This window comes from Bombus fervidus, chromosome 11, assembly GCF_041682495.2.
Source record: "Bombus fervidus isolate BK054 chromosome 11, iyBomFerv1, whole genome shotgun sequence".
Taxonomy (NCBI): Eukaryota; Metazoa; Arthropoda; class Insecta; order Hymenoptera; family Apidae; genus Bombus; species Bombus fervidus.
The window spans coordinates 9,099,742-9,119,583 of record NC_091527.1 but is presented as its reverse complement, the minus strand read 5'-3'; the positions used below and the strand labels follow the sequence as shown (position 1 = coordinate 9,119,583).

At 43.8% G+C, this 19,842-nt stretch overlaps 2 protein-coding genes across 8 annotated transcripts in view; one reads left to right on the top strand and one right to left on the bottom strand.

Moving 5' to 3' along the window:
* The window catches only part of Lbr (lamin B receptor), a 47,912-nt gene that overhangs the window by 5,076 nt on the left and 22,994 nt on the right, over positions 1-19,842 (top strand). The window lies entirely within an intron of this gene.
* LOC139992039 (monocarboxylate transporter 12) lies at positions 1,124-19,842 on the bottom strand. 6 transcript variants are annotated; one of them, XM_072012521.1, is made up of 12 exons: positions 19,413-19,842; positions 9,007-9,139; positions 7,778-7,982; positions 7,294-7,434; positions 6,404-6,592; positions 5,620-5,863; positions 5,027-5,225; positions 4,462-4,638; positions 4,062-4,284; positions 3,573-3,812; positions 3,357-3,482; positions 1,124-2,945 (listed from the first exon to the last, which is right to left on the bottom strand). In XM_072012521.1, exons 1-12 carry the CDS (start codon positions 19,535-19,537, stop codon positions 2,791-2,793), a joined length of 2,157 nt encoding a protein of 718 aa, XP_071868622.1. In that variant the 5' UTR covers positions 19,538-19,842; the 3' UTR covers positions 1,124-2,790. The 6 variants fall into 6 exon arrangements, with proteins under 6 accessions (XP_071868622.1, XP_071868623.1, XP_071868624.1 ...); XM_072012522.1 differs by lacking the exon at positions 19,413-19,842 and adding an exon at positions 19,203-19,392; XM_072012523.1 differs by lacking the exon at positions 19,413-19,842 and adding an exon at positions 17,526-19,071.

Sequence of the window (19,842 nt, the reverse complement as noted above, 5' to 3'; positions counted from 1 at the left end):
TGGCAGATAGTTTGGGCGCGTTGTTTCGTATCACTGCCGCATCGTTATGCGTTTCAATACGCACTGATGAAGATAATATCGATCTCGTACACGCGAAACTTTGCTCTGCCTTATAACGTGATAGTGATCTCGACGTGTTCCAGATACATACGTATCGGCTGAAAAAACATTTTTTAGAAACGAAGAAAATACGGGGCAGAAGAGAAAAAAGAGATGGAAGATACCATTAAGGAAAGAGTCCTGTTCTCCGATGATCTTCAACGCTTCTCGTAGACGACGAAAAAGGTTACCTGTCCCCTTGAAACAGTTCGTCGTCTTTTGGTCTGGATCGTAAAACCGGAGAACTCACGGAGAAGACAACGTCGTCGAGAATCCTGGCTCTTGTTAAAACGAGATAACACGCACGGCCGAAGAAAGAGAGAATTCCAGGTTGCGTTAACGAATGGCTTCGCAAAACATATGGATCGAGCGCAATAAAGGTAACATGAAAAGTGATAAATTTTATCCCGGATTTGCAGCTCGTAATTGGCAATAAAGAACAGGAAAACCACGCATACGATCAAATACAACAAACGTTTCAACGATCGTACGTATACACGCTGATAAATAATTTATAACATTTACGAGCGATGTTGCGTCATACGTTGAAGACAGTAGGAGTGGCAAAACAGAAGGAACGTACAAGGCAGGGCGAATCGCATGGAAAATTCAAGTTTCAGGCGTTCCTCCTTTTTTATCTCTTTCCTTTTCGTAGTCTTGATATTTAATCGCACGTTTACATATTTGTGTAACAATATCGTTTCGCTGTCAATCAGCAAATATGCGACGCGTATCACGCGGCGACCATCCTCGTGACACGCGATCAAGTATATGTCTGAAAACGAGTTCGTACAATCTATTTCCACGAGACTCGATTACCTATCGAAACAAACGTTACGCCGTCTAATGGAATATCGCATTTGGCACGTGTCGCTCTTTAATGCGACATGTCGAAGCTCGTGTAGAAAACGGTTTGGCAAAGAGAGAGGGTAGTTTAGAAAGTTGGGAAAATATCGCGATCGGAAAATACATCCGTGCATGTTTTTCTTCTTCTCCGATATTTTCTTTTCCGATTGTTTCGTACCGTACCGTAGGTTGTATCGCGTGTTGGATTCGGATCACTGGCATCACGCGCGTCGTACGCACTCTGAACAATATCGACTTTTCGTTCGTACTTCGTAGATTGGAACACGGGGTGTGTATCGTAACAGGTGAGATGGTCTTTAGTTTAAAAGCGGATTATGCATTTTTCCACTGTGTTTCGAAATGCTAGCTGCGACTGAATTTTTTCACACGTTTCTTATCTGCTGCGATACACTTGGTACAATATTTTTATACCTTTCTCGACGAACGTTATTTTTTACGGCACTGTTAAATAAATTCTTAAGTAATGAAATGATCAATCCTCCGCGGAACGATGCAACGCTACATCGTCACGAAGCACATCGAATAATTCTAAGGAAACAAAAACAAAAAAAGAAACGCAAAGAAAAATGCTAGAATAGATAATTAATTAGGAACAATAGGAACGGATTTCATTTTTGAGCAAATCCTTAAACACCTAGGGATGTGCCGAACATCCGGAACCACGCTGCCGGATGTCGGTTTAGTGATTAATTAACTCTATAAATAGCATTGCACCAGAACGGATGCACGATCTATCTAGATTACGTGTACTCGTTTATGCAAGTACATATGCCTTCGCGTGTAATAGTGTGTTGCTTATTCATTATAGAAACGCGTTTTATAAGATATTCGCGGAAGTGGAAGGCGTGCTCGATCGATTTAACGAGAATATTCACTTCGCCTTCGCGCGCCAATCTTCCTAGAGATACAAACGTTCCATGCGCATTCCTCTCGAAACGATGCAAGATGTACAATAGATAAAGCAGCGTAATTATTCCCGTCTGCGGCATCGCAATAAGGAAATAGGTGTATACGATCGTATTGACGATATCGCGCTATAAATAAGATTTTTGACAGTATAGGATCATAGCGAAGCTGGATCAAATAGAACGTACATCGGAGTAAAGCAATAATCTGTTGTTTCGGACGCGTGTGTTGATATACAAACGTCTTCCTTACATTCTAAAATCCTTGCAATCCCTGTAAAGTAACAGGAGATCGGCGAATTATCAATTGTAAAACATCCCAATGAATAACGTGGGAAATAACGTTCGAGTAAAATCTCTTTATGAAAACGCAAGGCACGTAACAACGAACACATATGTTCCGTCATCGAACGATCTAGAAAAATATCTCACGACTCCCAACGATCCGTTGTAAGATACGAGAAGGCACTGGTCGGTGATTAAAAACAGCGTAAAAGCTGACAGCGAGTTCGCGACATGTTCACGCGCTACTCGGAATACGAAAAGAGCACTCCGACGTTTCATGGGAATGCAAAGCTCGACCTTAGATTTGGACAGAATCTTTATACTCTGGACGGTATTCCTCTCTGCATGAAATCGTCTGCTGCACTCGCCTGAACGTCTCGATAGACCGTTTTAGTTCCAAAGATCGACCAAGTTCGAAGCTGGAACACGAACGAGCCCCTTTGCCACGTGTTCTCATAGCTGCGATGATCACGCTTGTCCTGCTGCCACCACACGGAGTAATTATCGATTCGAGCAGTCGTGTTATAAATTATTTACGCGTTAGTATGTACAAACACACACGGTGGCCGACAACGAGAATACGTGATAGACTTCAGTCTACGGCGTTCTGTCTTGCGCTCGACGTCGACCAGGACTAGGATGGATCGTCGCTGCATTTGTCGCCGTTCTTTTTAGTCTCCCACACGTTGATTCTCTTCAAGGGGTAACAGATCACAGCCGAGAGAAAGATCAGGCTACCAGACAGGTAAAACGAGGCGTCGTAACTTCCGGTTGCATCCATAAAGATACCTAAACAAATGGACCAATACGTCTTTTTATTGTATAATATTAATTAACACGTTAAAACATACTTGTAAAGTTGCTTACACTTCTAAAAATAGATTAGACCACTTTCAAGCGTTTACTTATTCATCGTCGTCTTATCTTATCTGTATTCTTAATTTATGAAAGTATCTCATGAAATTTATTCCACGATCTGTATCTCGTCTCGAGATCGATGCTAATTAATTACATGATAGAGACGGCATTAGTTACCAGTGACTTTTGATTCAACGTTCGAATGTATCACGATCGATCACTCTATCGTAAAGTGTAATAATATGGAACGTTTGTGATTTATATCGCTGTTGCACAACAACGTTCCGATATATTGTCGCGTAACATCCCCTCTGGGTATGAGAATCGATATTTTCTAATCACCTGCAAGAGGCGCGCCTACGGCAGCTGCCACGCCTTGAAACAAAAGAAGCAATCCGAAAGCGTTGGTCAGTTTCTCTAGTCCCAGGAGATCTACCACCAGGATCGATCGCAGCGAGGCGAAGACAGCTGCAACGACAGAAATTTTAACCCAATATCTACGGATTTGAAACACCAGATCCATAACATCTTCAAGCTTAGTAACCACGATATACTTACATATGCTAATGCCAAAACCGGCAGCGTAAAAGAACTGGTAGCCCTTGCTGAGGGATAATCCGGAGAAAATGGTGAAAAGGCCAGCGGCGCTGATGAATATATTGTTGACGACCAACGCGTTAACTCCTGGCAAGCTGCTAGCCAATCCACACACGACACGGCCAATGGTGTTGCCGATACCGATCACAGAGACAAGAAACATAGCGGTCGAGGCCTCGATGCCTGCCAATTGGGCTCGATCTGCGGAACAGAATCGATCACGCTGGTTTTTTTTTTCATTTTTCTGGCGCACAGTCGATTTTTAAAATGGGACACTTGGTCGGATAAAATCCAACCGATATCCTTCGAATTTTCTTCTCTTTTCTTTGGCGAATTCAACATTTCCGAAATGCCGCGAAGATAACGGGGGAAAATGGGATACTTTTGTCGGCAGCTTTCGAAGCTTTTAAAGATGAGAAAGAAACGATTTGATGAAACGTGATACGATACCTGGGACGTACATAAAAGGTGTATAGAAGCCCATCATCGTAAGTCCTCCGGATATGGCCAGGATCAAGAAAGATGGACTCTTGAGAAGACTCAAATCGAGCATTGTCGTCAAAATTCGACGTACGCTCTCTGGACAGATGTAACAGCTTCCACTCTCCTCTTCGGCGACGTCCGTCGCAGTAGGCAAACGCGTGACAGACATGTGATAGCCAACGGACGATTGCTGCGCAAATGGTTAAAAAATATATGAATCTTTCGAAAGTAGTCGTATCTACACGAAAAGAAATCGATCGTTTACTGTTACAGTTTGGAGACATCGTAAACTCGCGTAATTCGTAGAAAAATTTACTTTTTTCAAGCCAACTTGAAGCATTCAACGGTATTTCGTTCCGTTTTTTACCTGCGATTTGTAATGCGGCAGTCTGTTCAGGGAACCGCCGTAAAAGATATCGTCCCTGTAGAACGGTCTCTGCGGATCCTTGCTGAATGGGTTTCGCCTGTTGCCCATCTTCAGCGATTTCTGGCTGCAGTCCGAGTCCGCGCGCAGTCGTCTGCCGCTGATCGTATGCCTGCGAATCTGCCAACAATTTCCTCTACTCACTTAACCAGGACGTACTGTTATCGCGGCTAAATGAATCCTGCTGGCACAGGAACTGCCATAAAAATGCCATAAAAGTTCAGTTGTGTCCGCAAACTACGTGTATCGCCACGAATATCCTAGCATAACCAATTGTTGATCTTTCTACAATTTGCGTCTTTTTCTACGAATCGTAAAACATCTTTTGGAATTCTCGCGGAGCTTTTGCAGGGTGGTAGCTTGGCTCTGTATAACGATAAATAATTATTTATTTGCCTCTATTTACTTGACCCGAGACAGCCGATAACAACGTAGAACGTTAGAAACGTTCGCGCATTTTGACCTCTTTAAAAGTTAGAATAACGCGAGACGAGTGTTTTACACTCACCGTGGGCACTTTGCCATTCAGTCTCTCCACATCTCCACCGAGGAGATTGTTCTCCTCTTCGACCATCTTCTCGTCCATGTTCACGTCCAACTCTGGATAGATCGGCACGGACAGCCGCTTCTCCGAGCTACTCAACTTCCTTTCCAGAGTTCGCAGCTCCGCGTGAATCTTATGAAGAGAATGCAACGACTTGGAGGCGCTGCAATAAGAAGTTTGTCAAATCAGCACCCACCGTCTGAAACCAAGTTCCTTTCCTCTTTCTTCTTCGTAGCTTAACGTTTCTTCTATCTTTACGAGTTTGTCGACTTAAGACTTGTTCATCGTGTTGGTTCGACCGCGTTTAACTGCTACTTTTGTTTTAAGCGTAGCGTGCAACTCGCAGCACGTTTTACGCCTTAAATAAGAGACTGTAATCTCTACGAACGAAACTTGTACAAAGTTGGCAATTTCTATTTCTCGGAGTATTCCCTTCGAATTTATCACAATTCTTACTTCGAGTGAAAATTTCAAAGTACATAAATAAAAGATTTTTTCTAGATTTAAGATCGTAGTGCTTTTGAAAAGTTGAAAATAGATGGAGATTTAATTATTACTTTACTATGTTGGGGTTGCTTCCAAGCAGCTCAGCAGCAGTTGGGTAATCGGTATTGTTATTGGTTCCAAAGAAACCGCTTCTCTCCGGTTGCATACAATGCAACGACGCCGTGGACACTCCCCTTGCCATCAAACTGCTTTTTACTTCTAAACCCGCGTTCTCCGGGCTGGATTTCACCTTAATCCGCGTTGACTTCAATGGACGGAACATAGCACCGAAAATGGCACAATTTAACAGCATTCCTATGACATTTCAAGCAATGTTGTGGAAATGTTCTAACGTAAAATACTTGTTTATTATATTTTTAACCAGTTGACTGCGTCGTTGACTACAGGTATACAGGTCATTGCTTGATTTTAACTACGCACCCCGTAAGGGATTTTTGTTAGCGCAGTTAACGGGTTAATATCGCGAAATGGGAACCTTCGATCAGTCCTGGATTGAAACTGCTGTTCCAACTTCTAGTACAAAAAATAAAGGAACATTGAAATAAGTGGAAAATTTCATCGATAACATTGGGCAAGCGTAAGTGTTTGAACAACGCTCTGTGGAAATGCAATCCTAAAGTTTCCATTGTTTGCTCGAAAAGAGAGTGTCGAATGACAAAACAATGGAACGCTTGTCAAACATGCCACAAGACGATAACATCAATACTATCTTATTGACAAATCATCGAATCGATGATATCGTTGTTGAAGAATTTTAGAAAAATTCTCCGCTATTCAATCGAAGACTGGTGTTACGATATCAAAGGTAGATCAACCGGATGTTTTATCGATTACCTGCTTGGAAGAGCAAGGCGCCCCTCCAACCGAATTGCTTCACCAGTATGTCTGAGATAGGCGCGAGCATGAAAGCGCCGATTCCGGATCCGCAGACCGCGATCCCGGTAGCCAGCGCTCGCCATCTTTCAAAATAAAATCCGGTAGTTATGACAGCCGGCACGTAAATCAGGCCTGCCCCGATACCTCCTAACAATGCAAGACACAAATACCACGTGAAACGGGAGAAATAGAAACGATGAATCACGGAATGGAATTTTTTTATTTAAATCGTCGCTGCTCTACTTGGGACTCGCGTTTCGACAATCGCGCGACAGGAATTTTTTTTCTCTTTCTTTTTACTTCAAAAGGTTCCGATTCTTTGGATATGAAAGTTAACGTTAGTCGAGTGCATCGTTTTATCATACAAAGGAATTTTAACGAATTCTCCGGTTGCAATAATTTCAGTATCAAAGTTAACGTTAGTTTTAAGTGCACCCGTTCCTCCCTTTTGCCTGTCTTTTTATTCAAGAAATTTCGATCGCGAGAACACAGCGAATGGAAAGTGACGTTGTTCACGTGCCTCGAAAGGGGAACGTTCTTTACATGCAAAATAGAACATCAGGATAAAAGGGAAACTTTTCTGTCCAGGCGGTAGAAACTTGGTCCGGAACAAGCGTATACAGGGTGGTATGTCCGAAAGAACGTACCCGAATGTTTGTGCAGCTTCCAAGGTGTTACGTAGGTGTTACCAAAGACAAAAGTGCGTCGAAGAATATGCAAATGCCTCGAAATCGTACAAATTTGTCCAACATTGAAATTTGAACAACATTCGCAGCTTCCAAGAGTCAAAACGTAATATTTAAGTACACTGTTGGACGCTCTACCCTGTACATAGGATAAGAACTTACCGAGCACGCCGTAAGAGATATAGAGGAACTCGATGGAAGTGCTGAAGTACGACAGGACAAAAGCGCTGCAACTTATCACGCTTCCAAGGATCGCTACCAGACGAAAACCGTACCTGTTGGCCAATGCTGACACGAATGGGCCTGCGAATAAAACACAAGCGATCCACATTGAAAATTAATTTATCGTTAAAATCAACGATATTGCGCGTTGAAAAGGGAAACGTCGTATTATAATGCGCTGTAATCGGAATTTTGCTATCAAAAGTTATACGATATAGTTATAGAAAAAGCTAATTATACTTGGAGCTATTACGTTGACAGCTAATTAAGAAGATACTTTAAAAATAAATGAGATAAGTCACGGAATAAAGCAGAAAGAATTAAGAGGAAAAATTAATTCGACGTTCGATACAAAATGTATTTTTCAATTATCGCGAGGCCTATCGAATGATTTATATTTATACGCTCTTTTTTTGTCACTGACCAGCCATAAGATAAAATCCAGACTGCAACGAACCAACCAGCGCCACTCTCGCCTTCGACACTGCGAAAGCTTCGGAAATATCGTTGAGAAAGACACCGAAGCTAAAAATGATGCCATCGACGAAGAGGTTGCACATGAAGGAGGCTGCGACGATCATCCAACCCCATCCACCATCCGGTGGCACCACCATCTCCACCTCGATGCTCTGTCAACACCGACGATAAAAAGTTTTCACGTGCATGAAAATGTATTTCTACCAGAAGTTTCGTGGTTTCCTTGAAACTTTCCTTCGATTAGCATACTAATAGGCAACCAAAGACGAGTTAAAACACGATGCAGCATCGGTTTCTCGTTTCTTGCGGCTCAATTTTCGTTAGGTCGTCGTCTCAAGTTTCCAAGGTACTTTCACGGGCCAACAAAGAACATCTGGCAGTTTGTAGAAACAAGGAGGTTCGGAAGTTGAAGGCTCGGTGGACGGCCAGCGACGAACGTTTCAACACCGTCATTCGTGGAAATTCACAAGGTGCTCGAGATCAAGGCTAAAGAGCGTCTGAAACCGTTCAAGCCGGCGACTTTCGCGTTTTGCTAGACCGCGCGTGACCCAAAACTCTGACGTGTTATCGAACCGACGACCGCGACCGCGACCGCGCCATGTGACGCTGATACCAATTCACTTTAACAGAGAACTCGATTTATGAATTACTACGGCCAGTATTTTTAGTCTCGTGCAACGATATCGCCGACGATTGTTGCTAATCTCTTTACAGAGCATCGGAGCAGCCCCGCGTTTCGCAAGTTTCGCCACTGTTCCAGCATCGTTGGAACTTTTCTCTCGCGCACGCTGTACCGAAGCGCTAACCGCTCTTCTCGGGAAAACGAATACGTAAATCGTAGGACAACGTTCGCAGACTTTAAATATCTTATTACGCGTAGCTTGCCTTTCAGAGCTCGTAAGCTTCTCCTCTGTTAGCTTTCTTACGGTGGAGAATTTATGAAAATAACCGAGCGTCGCGCTAGTCACTGAAAATACACCGTTTGAAAGAAATGTCAACGATTGGCCACACGTGGTCCATGTCAGGACTATGATCATCGAGGTGTCGTATTCTACGATTAACAGGAGTAACGTCGCTCGTCCCGAACTAACCGATCCTTGTCGTTTCATTTGCACGGTCCGTACGACTACCGAAGCGCGATACAGATACATTCGGATCAGTCCTGCAATGTCTCACCTCGTTGTTGTTATCTGGAACATCTTCCAGCTGCAGTTCCTCGTTCCTGCAATTGCCTCCATTCTGCTGCGGTACCTTGATGACTTGTTCATCCACTTTATTCTCCAATGACGCCATCATCGTCCACGGTTGACTGGAACAGAGGATGGACCGTTGCAAAGAGCGTGATAGATCGTGAAAATAAAAAGAAACAGATGGATCGAAACGAAGGCGAACGCGACGAAGATAAGGTCGAAAAGAAAACGACTACGGTTCGTACGTTTTGTAATTTGTATATCATTATCTATCAGCGAGTAACTTAATTAAGTATTTGTTCGCATCGTGCTCGATCCGCGCTGCGACTCGTCGTACTCGTCGTGCACGCTGCTGCACAAATACGCGTGTATTATCATACCTATAAATTATCCACGTGCACGCGGCGCCGCGAGACAGGAGAGGAATCGACGACGAGACTTTCCTTCTTTCCGCGACCTTTCTCTCCTTTACGACGGACCAACCCTCTCGAACGAAGGATCGTAATATCGAAGACGTCAATGGGATATAACGAGCACAAAGTCATAAAGCGCACATTCTAACAGACGAACGTTGAGATCGACGAGATGGATCGCGAAAGAAATGGAAAAGGCGTCTAGACACGGATTGGCTTCGCTCGCGGACAACTGGAATCTTCAACTGGAAGTGTGCTACTGTACAGAAGTCTGTGTGAATCATAGATGTTATAGCCAGTTTTATGTAGCATACAATATGTGGTAAACGTGGCGATGGGAGCCAATAGTGGCCGGTATCAGGAAGAAAGTGACGTCTCGATAAACATCCGACGAGTGGGCAGAATTATGGACGGATATCGTCGAAGAAAACAACGTCCTAATCGAGCCTCGTGCGGTTTCAGACTTCTGTCTCTCATTGTTTCATCAGCAGCCATGTTTCGTAACGTTGGTCGAGTTTGATACGATTACGACTAGTATGAGGTAGGTCAAGGGCGATGCGACTCGATAATGTTAACTTACCAACACGGAACGAACACAAGCAATTATCGAAAAAAGAATCGTCATTTACGTTCGTTCAACGAGCACTACGCGAAATCGAAGGGAAAGGTTCGGTTGAAACGTGACGCCGAACAAAAACAACGCGAATCGCACTAATTCTGATTCACTGGAACGAAGACACGCGTACTTCGACCATTCACCGTGATGTTCAACGTACAACGAAGAACTCGATTAAGGACGAAGTTTCTGTTGAGAAAATTTCTCACAGCTGATACGGCCATATACACGAAGTACAGTCCCACGGGCAAAAGAGCAATCAGCTCGTTAAATTGCCACACGAACAATCGACCATGCCGATCCCAAACGGGTTGATAGTTCACGTCACGAGCCGATTGTTCGGTATGTTCGGCCGGCCTTGACCTTTCTCAATGTTCTTGACCGACCTTCAGCCGAGAATGAACTTCAACGTTGGAAGCATGTGCTCCGTTAGAGCAACCTCGAGCTTTTTTATCGTTGCCGATGAAAATCTACGTATCACGGTTGCATAAATAATCACGATATTGTTGAAATTAATTTTGATAAGATATTGGAAAAACGAATGGACATAAATGTTTAATAAAAAATGGAAGCTTTACGAAGATAAAAGTAATAAATGAAATGTCATTACATACCGTGGATGTAGGATTTAGCCATGAAAAAAAATAACTTTTCACACAAGGCTGAGGTATTTGAAAGGAAACGAATAACTTGGAACGCTTCTCACACGGGCTGTGAAGTTGACCAAAAAATGGTCCACCTAGAGACTGTCGTCGATGGTTCGACGTAGGACCATGGACAATTGATCGACCGAGAACAGGCTGCTCTAATAAACGGGCGTGTTTGTATGTTGTATTCTGTGAATGATAAGATACCGTCTATGTTAGCCAATTTCGCGTCGTTTGCATATCAAACAAAACACATCTCTGAAAACACGGTAAATCGTTTTAATCTCTGTTTAGTATGTACTCTCTTACAACGCTCACAAATCTTTCAGAGCATCGCGATATCGTTGATGGAAGAACGAAAGGAAATAAATTCCGAGATTTCGGACGAATAATATTTCTCTTGGAATTACTTCGTTCGCTACTGCTTTCTAAATTACAACGCGGTTATCTTCGCGTGATTGTCGGCTTCCTAAACACACGAAAGTCGAGTTGTAGTGGAAAAAGTTACGCGTTTCAGAATCATCGAGATAATAATCGTCACAGATTAATATCGCAGCCCACCTTCGAGTCGAAATTACCGCAGGAACTCGTTAGATAAGCTTACTAAAATTTTAATAAACGTAAGATTGCCTCGTATTAGCGACTCGATTAAAAGATTTAAGAGACGATTATTCGATACTTTGAATTATCTCTCGATTCGATCGTTTGCCAGCTTGTCGATAAGATTGCAACCATCGTTAGATTGGATAACAAGATAGAGATGGTAATAAACGTACACATACGTATAGAGCAAAGATTCGATCGAATCCAAAACCTCTTCCCGTTATCTTCTTCGTCGAATATTTCGTTCACGAGCATTCTACCAACGTTCCATATTTCTTGTGCGAGCGTCGAAATTACTTCGATCGGAAAATCCCCGAAAACGGTTCGGGTTAACGTCCCCTGCGTGTCCCTGTCGCCCGTTGTTCCTTCTGGTCGTCGTTGGACACAAGGTCGTAAGAGATATAAATACGAATAACCACGGATGATCTGCTACGATCTAGCCCAGAAGACAGAAGGGAAGAAAACGAAGAAGAGGACGAAGAAGAAGACGAAGCAGAGATTTCGACACCGGCTGGTTAACGCCAAATGAAACGGTCCAGGGTCCTGTTGGTCCACGTGTAACGACGACGTTCTCTGACGAAGCCGTACCGTTGCACGGTTTCACGAGTATTGTGCAAATAGGATTGTGTAAACTCAGCCTGCTGATAAGGGGAGCGCTTATTTTTAGTAAGTCGCGGCTAACTCTCGCTCCACAGCTTCCTACGAACCTTTAAATCACCCGAACGCGCCAAATATCGTTCGCCAACGTTGTCCAACGATCGTCGAAATTTTGTTAGAAAGGCAACGAATTCGTAGCCAAATCGAACGCTTATCGACTCTCGGTCCTACAACAACTGGGGTGTGCTCAGGGTTTCGAACGGTTAGGCTGCTATTGAAACGCTGATAATTGATGCTCTAATTAATTGATAACTACGAGCTAGAATGGCACTCGTTGTAGGGTTAATTACCTACTACGAAGAAATTAAGAATAGGCATTTTCTGTCGATGATAGCCACGTTCTCAGAACGTATTAAGAAAATTCGAATAGCCAAGGTCGGAGAGCAACTTCTTGCGCTATGACACCTGGAATTTGCAACGTCTGAGCTGTAGAGTCTGATCGAGACACGTAATCGACATACTCCAACGATTACGGTCTAATCGATAGCTGTGGACCAGAGCAACGTTCGAAGTTGTGTTAAGTGGCTACTGTGGCGAGCAAACCGAGAACATGAACATTCTCGTTTGGAGGCTGTCTTATAGAAATTAAAGCGAACAAAGTGGAGATCAGTTTTCGTATTTACACAACGTGCAGAGCTGTTGCTTGCCAGTCGTAGGTGCTTCCGTCGTCCTTAAGGCCGAGTTGCACGAAATTTGAATTTAAGGAGCACCTGTATGCTGCGACAAGACTATTCAACTTTCTAAACAGCTAATATTACAGTCTACACAGTATCCGAGGGTAAATTTACTTTGTCGCTTGCTTACGTTACGGCACTTTCAGCGGACATCCTAAACACAGTTGAGGTATCCCGATAAGATTCTACGGATAACCAGAGGATCGTTTGAAAGATTCAACTTCCGAATCTTAAGACTCGGCTACTTCTATCGATGTACTTTTAATAATAAGAAAATTGTAAATCCAAACACGTACGAAAAGTGCCGACATCTGGAAAAACGATCATCGCCGTCTCCGTTTCGACACTCTGCTACGTATAAACTACACGGCTAGAAATATTTATCCCTGGGGAAGTTAACTAAGGATGAGAATCTATAAATGCGAGGGACCGCAATTTCGAAAGCTCCCGAACGAACCGAAAAAGAAACATCCAGTTTCTTCTTTTGTAATGAAAAAGGCTTCCAGTAGCGTCTCCAACATTGAGAAAATAGCCGGATACACGGAAGCAAGCAACGATATATCGAGCCGACACACCGGTGAAGATATTTTCTCGAAATAATCCCTCGGTTGCATGGCGCGTGCTCTGAGAATAGAGGCAGGCTCGCCTAATAATAGCGATATAAAAAGAAGGCCCATTGGAGCAGTTGTGTCGGGAGAGCGATACGCGGAAAAGGAAATCGAAAGGATACCGATCGGCGTGCAATCGGTGCTTCAAAAATCAGAAGAAGCAATTATCGATGGAAAGCTGGTAGATAGCCATTATCGTGTTGCACCGAACACAATGCGCTGGCCCGTTTATTCGAGAATTCGTTCCTGGCTCGATACCAAACGCATCGGATTCTGTCTTTTTCTTTTCTCCGCGTTGTTCATTCTTCGCCATCGTAGACGGCGTACACGACGACGGAACGAGGCGAATACCTACGACAAGCTGGTGAATCGTCTAGCCGAATCGCTTTGTTCCATAAACAAATTGCCTCATCGTGCGCGGTAATTGTCAGCCTTCTAAATTTTTATTTCGATCCGTTTAAAGCGGAGAGCGGGACCAAAAGCGGGATCCGTTGAAAGACGTAATTTAAAAAATCGTAAACGACGTTACTAGCCACGATTGTTTCAGGCAGTCTGACCGATTGTAAAAGTTCCGTTAGGATAGCTATATTCCTTGGAACGTGTCTATTCTGGCGTGAAACTTTTCCAATCAGCGTTTGAAAAGTTTTGTTGCTTTCACTGGCCTCTTGGTCGTGTTGCTCGAGATATAGATAAAATATATAGTCGAAGAATTCGACCGTTTTATTATTCAATAACTGTACGAAATAAATCGAACGATTATCCTTCCGCCAACTTACGAAACAATTTTTCAAGAGTAGCTAGTTCGCTAGTTAGAAATTCTTTTACTTGAAATTTTAGAATTCTACGAAGAATCGAATCTCTGCAATTTCGACGCGAAACCATCGACCACGGTCTAAATAAACGTCAGGGAATGCAAATGTTCGACGAGAAACCGAAGAAATAATCTATTTATTCGTTGCAAACGAATAAGATCTAACGAAGTAGATTTGACGATAGCTGCGACTGTACTGAACGCGTCTTCCTGGAAACGCCGCGGAAACACACTATTCGTTTTGATGGCGGGAAAGAAGCCCTCGTTAGGGGCTCGTTCAATTCCATTTAAGCGGCATATTGTGCCTAATTGGAAAATTGTCAGGTTTTCAATTGAATTTTCATGCAACGTTCGCTTTAATTATCGCCGACCGGTAACAGGATGCTCTTTCTAACGAAGACGCGGTCGATCGAGCAACGACTCGTAGAATCCAAGTTGCGAACGCTGCTATCGTTCTCGTACAGAATTCGTTTCGATATCGAACACCGCGGTATTACATCATTCCGTTGCCTCGTACTTTTCAATATACTTTTCCGTTATTATTGTCTCTGAGAAAACTTTTATTCGACTCTTTGATGTCGAGGGAGGAATCGTCGATAGCCGAGCAAAGAGAAAACTCTTTTGCTGCCTTATCTCGTGCAACTTCGACACTTGGAATAATAGTCGAATGGAAAATTATATGCGCGGTGCGAGTCGATATCGTGTATAAATATTGAAACGAACCGCAGTATGTACTTCGGGGTATACACCGGAATGGAGGACGTCCGTGCATCGCTTTCTGGTCCGATAAATCAAACGACGATCGTACCAATATTTACATGTTTCCGTATAATCGTCGATGATATCCAAACTAATGCATCGTCGTAACGAACAAATTTTAACGTGCATTGTCACGATGTTTTTGTCTGCGGCTAGGAATTTCGTAAATACTCGATACTACTAAATTATCTGTGTTTCCGGAGTATCGACATGGAAAATAAAACGAGCTGTGTGTTCACGGACATTGTATCTCAAACTTTCGACTTTACATCTTCGATATCCCGTAAAACTCTGATATCTGAAATTCAACCGATCTATTTTCTTAGAGTATCGAAAATTGTTCAAGATTTCCGTGTTTACGAAACTTTTTAATTTCTCATCTATCGAGATCGATCGCTGATTAGATAAATCGGCGAGATGTTAACGCAACAACCGATAACTAATCGACAAAACATTTTCTCACGTTACAGGTATTTTAAACCGCGTGAAAGTGTCTTTTATCTCGAGCACACGACTCGTTCAAAATGTAAAGTTGGTTATCGTACAAATAAAATCTCTTCCTATCTCGTTTAGATAATGTAATTAGCGCGATTACTATCTGTTTTTCTCCGTGTCGTGATTGTTCTAAGGAAATCGATATGAAAGGTGCCGTGTAATTTGGTACTCGTTGCAATCGGCGCGATATCGGTGCTTTGATATCCGACTTTATCTAAATTTTTCGCTGGTCCAATGGCAAAGCGTACCGCGTAAACAATACGCAGCCACCGGAATAGCTGGCAGAGATTCGTCTCGATGATTCGTCGGTGTTTTTAAAAATCAAGATCGAAACTCTATCTCGAGTAATTTCAAAAAAAGACAGAAGTCAGTTATCAGACGATTTCTCGAAGCTCCGTTGATTCAACGAAGGGAAATCTTCGAATTTGTACGAGGCAAAGTGGCGAATTTCGCTTGAAAGCCAATGTAGATCAAAAGTTCGATACAAAAATCGCGAAAGAGGAAGTCTATTGAACGGTAGCACGACGAATCCCTTATTTAGTTCCGCTGCGGGCCTCGTTGCCCCTCTCGAGAAATTGATTAGGGCGAAACTCGTGGGCCAGCTCCCATTCACTCGGACCGTCAACGTGAATGACTCGACCGCTGAAAAGACACCGGTAATACAATGAACGATTCTACACGTAGTATGTACCTACGAATCGTATGGCCGAGTAAGCGATCTTCTTCTCGAGGCCACGTGCTGAGGCCAAAGTTCAACGGGACTTATCTTTCAGATTCTTCGCACACGTTTATTTACCAACATTCTTCGCGATTCAACGCTAAATCGGCGATGGACTGTGTTTTAGGAATAGACCTAAAACGGACTAATAAACCCGACATTCCTTTCGCAGGCCACTCGACCCAACCCACGCGTCTTTGTCTCTCCGCGTTTCTCGCTATACTTTTTTTCTCTCTCGTCTTGAAAAGATTGGCCAGGTCAGGGAAAAAACAGAAACGCAGAATCGTGTTTGCTTACCATTAAGCGTTAACACGTGATTAACAGGCGCTTCTCTCCTATAGCTTTACATATTTTCTTACCGAACGAGCCGAAACGGAAATTAAATAGAACGACGATCGATGAAATATTCGAGACATTTGAGAAACAGAAAAAAACACCGGCTACTAAATAATAATAAAGCGATCGTCGATGATCATAAGCTTGTTTGCGCGACACCGCAATGATTTCATTCTGCTCGTTGTAATTGCTGGTTATTCGCGAACGAGGACGCGAAAGATAATTATTATACGGGTTTTTCAACGCGATCGTGGAAAGAAAAAGACTGATCGAGGAACAACGATCCGACTGACTTTTTTTTTTCGTAAGAGAAATAAAAATGGTGTTTTTATACATGGACTGAGGGGCACGTATCTATTTCCGAGTTGGGAAGCGGATCGAGAGATAAGCCGGAAAGGGAATGGAAGAAGAAATTAACGCAGGCGATTTTCATACGCGAGACAAGGTCGATTCGCTGAACGGCTCTCATTACGGATTCGGAATTAATATTCCGATCTGGTCGGTCGAGCAGTACGCATGCGCGTGCCAAGTGCACACGATCCTTACCGTATGGAAATTTCGGAAACGACGTTATTTCGTCTGAACGAACGTCATCGGTATCGAAGATAAGTTACGTTTTCATTATCGAACGGGACAGAAAAAAACAGACGTCTTGGTTCAGTCTCCCGTCGATAGCTACAGTCGCGTAGACTCGATCGACGATAAGCGAGAAAATGTATGCACACACGCGTGAAACAAGATACGTGTGTCGGAAAAGGGAGAAGAACGTAGAAAGACGAGTGTCCAACTTATCGTTCCATCTTTCGTGTTTGATAATTTCGTAATAACAGTAAGGAACACGTAAAACAAGCTTACGTGTATGCACGACCACGTGCAAAGGGACGCTACGGAGCGCGCATGCGCGAATCTCGAGGCGGGAAGTGCGCGTAAACGTCGATGGAATACGAAACACAACAGAACACGTATACATAAACGCGGTCGCACGCGTCTACTTCTACATGTGCACTACACACGCGTTTACACTATCGTAAACTCAAAGAAACAGAAGACATGAATGAGAAGTTTTTCGTATGCCCGTACACACGCGCACATATGTAAACGATTACTATGTACACCGTGACGAGAGTATATCTGGTTAAACCTGAAACCTTTAAGACCGGTTGATTACCTTTCCTCGTCAAGCCACTGTCACCGACTGCCGAAATTCCAGGGAGCGGGTGCGAAGGAAAGAGGCCAGAGAGGAACGCGCGCGTGTTCGTGGCTGCGTCGTGCGCGTGTACTAAGACGGTACGCGCGATGTGCCCGAGAGTAAGCGCGATCTGTGTATCCCGTCGGGTGTGCACGGCTTCCATCGGTCACCGATAACAACCGAATGCCAGATTGGTCCGTTTCGAGCTCACAGGATCGTCTCGTTGGACACATACTCCGACTCACACCGCCAGATGATCTGCTGCCGGAACGAAGCGTGACGTAACGAACGTAGAAAGTTACGATTATATTAAATACGAAGGTTTCTTCGAAGTTTGCCAGTAATCGAATCGCCGTTTCCCTCGATCTTCGTCTTCTTCGCGTTTGTCCGTGAATCGAGCTTTTTCTACGGAGATTCGAGGTTATCTCGATCGAGATGACAGAAGCTGACAAGCAAAGAGTAAAGCGAAATTCTCACGATCGTTGATCGATCGCCGATGGATCGCGGTCGATCGTTAGTTACGATATGCGTACACGCGTTAAATCTAGTCGAGACTGACGATCGACGTTCGTTCGATGCGAGACGAATCGAGATGGCTACGATTCGCGCTCCGTTCGATCGACAATCGAAATCGAAACACGCCACCCTCTTGATTACGAGATCGAACGCCTGCACTTAGAGGCGCTAACGAGCCGCGGCTAAAACGGTCGATACGCGGCGCCGCGAGTTCCGTTGATCGTCGATAAGGACTCCGGAGGCGACTGTCCGATAACCCGAATCAGCGGAGATTGTGTGACCACCGAACCACTCGGCAACCCGTTTCGACGTTTCCAACCACGAGACACGGTGATAGTGAACTCGATGACGTAATTAATAGCGAAAAGGTTTATTATGGAAGTGGCTAGGCGCACGCGTCCTTGCCTCCCGTTCGTTTCGCGGTAATACTCGTATATTAACGAAATGCATAGAATATTACGATTGGACATTGGAACAAATGTTGGTTAAGCGTATTTCAAGTACGGCCTGCTTTTTATATTCGATTAGTTTATCGTAACACTGATTGCGTTTTGGTGGCCGCTTTTGTTCGTAGCGTCGTTATCAGTTGTAATTTGACAATTCCATAATTCAAACGCCGATAAAAATTCTGAAAAATTTTACACAGCGACGATGCGTTGCCCGGTATCTGTAAACAATTTAAAAGCAACCATTTGCCAACAAAATCTGCCCATCATCCCATAGAAAAACACGATACACTTCTATCATACCGATGCGCTTCTGCAGTTTGAGTATAACCAAAGTGATCCACGACTCGTCGATTGATAAGTCGGATGATTAAAACTGGTTCGTGTACAAGTTTCGCTAGTTCCCGCGTGAAAAAGGGCGGCGTGCAGTGCCGATGCACGACTACACGTGCCACGAATACGCAGTGTCGCGTCGTGTGGCGCGAACTCGCATGGCGCAGAAATACACACCAGCTCTCTTTTTGCTTGATCGTGCGTTCGACAGGTCTAAGAATACGTATATTTAGTTCTCTGGACTGTGCGCGGAGATAAATCGTCGTTTTCGATCTTTTTTAGAAGCGTCGCGAACGCGATCTTAATTACCGTGTGCTCGAACAACTCGCGAAATAATCTTCTTTTAGGGGAATTTATTTACGTTGCTCGTTGCATTCTTCTTGCTATCGAGCATTAGAGTTATTCTCACGAATCGACCGCGATTCATCCTCGTTCCTTCCCGCGATGTATGTGTATATATATATATATGTTCACTATCGAGATAAATTTCACAGAAACGAACGGCAATCCACGTGTACCGAGCCCCGTGAATGCCGCGTATATCATCGAGCATGTACCGAAATGCACTCACGTATGCGTCATGATTGTCGTCAACGAAGCACGAACTTCGGATGTCACACTCGCGCAAGTCGTATCCTGGTGTCGACTGCTTCGCTCGAAGAAGAAGTGAGAACAGACCGAGGGGACGAGTGCCATAAAAATCGGCGGTGGTGTTGAAGTTCGAGACCGTATGCGAAAAAGATAGAAGATAGAGCGAGAAATGAGAGAGAAAGAGAGATAGAAAGAGAGAGAGTGAGAGAAAGGGAGAAAGGAGAGAAGAAGGAAAAGAGACGAAGGAGAAGAACGGGAAAGAGGCGAAAGGCACGCGGCGAACTGGTGGAAAAAGTACGAGGAAGTCGCGATAAACGACGACGAGCCACTTGCAATTCTCGCGCGACAGAACGGAGGCGGTGTTTCGCCAAACCTCCGCTCGTTTTCTTGCGTTTCGCCCCTCCTATTGC

Bases quoted from the DNA above. Each gene is read 5' to 3' on its own strand.
- LOC139992039 (XM_072012521.1), bottom strand. From the start codon at position 19,537: ATGGCACTCGTCCCCTCGGTCTGTTCTCACTTCTTCTTCGAGCGAAGC. The intron at 5,864-6,403 runs GTAATCGATAAA...GAAATGTCATAG, and splicing joins CGCCTTGCTCTTCCAAGCAG to GAATGCTGTTAAATTGTGCC. The intron at 4,285-4,461 runs GTAAAAAACGGA...CCATTTGCGCAG, and splicing joins TGCCGCATTACAAATCGCAG to CAATCGTCCGTTGGCTATCA.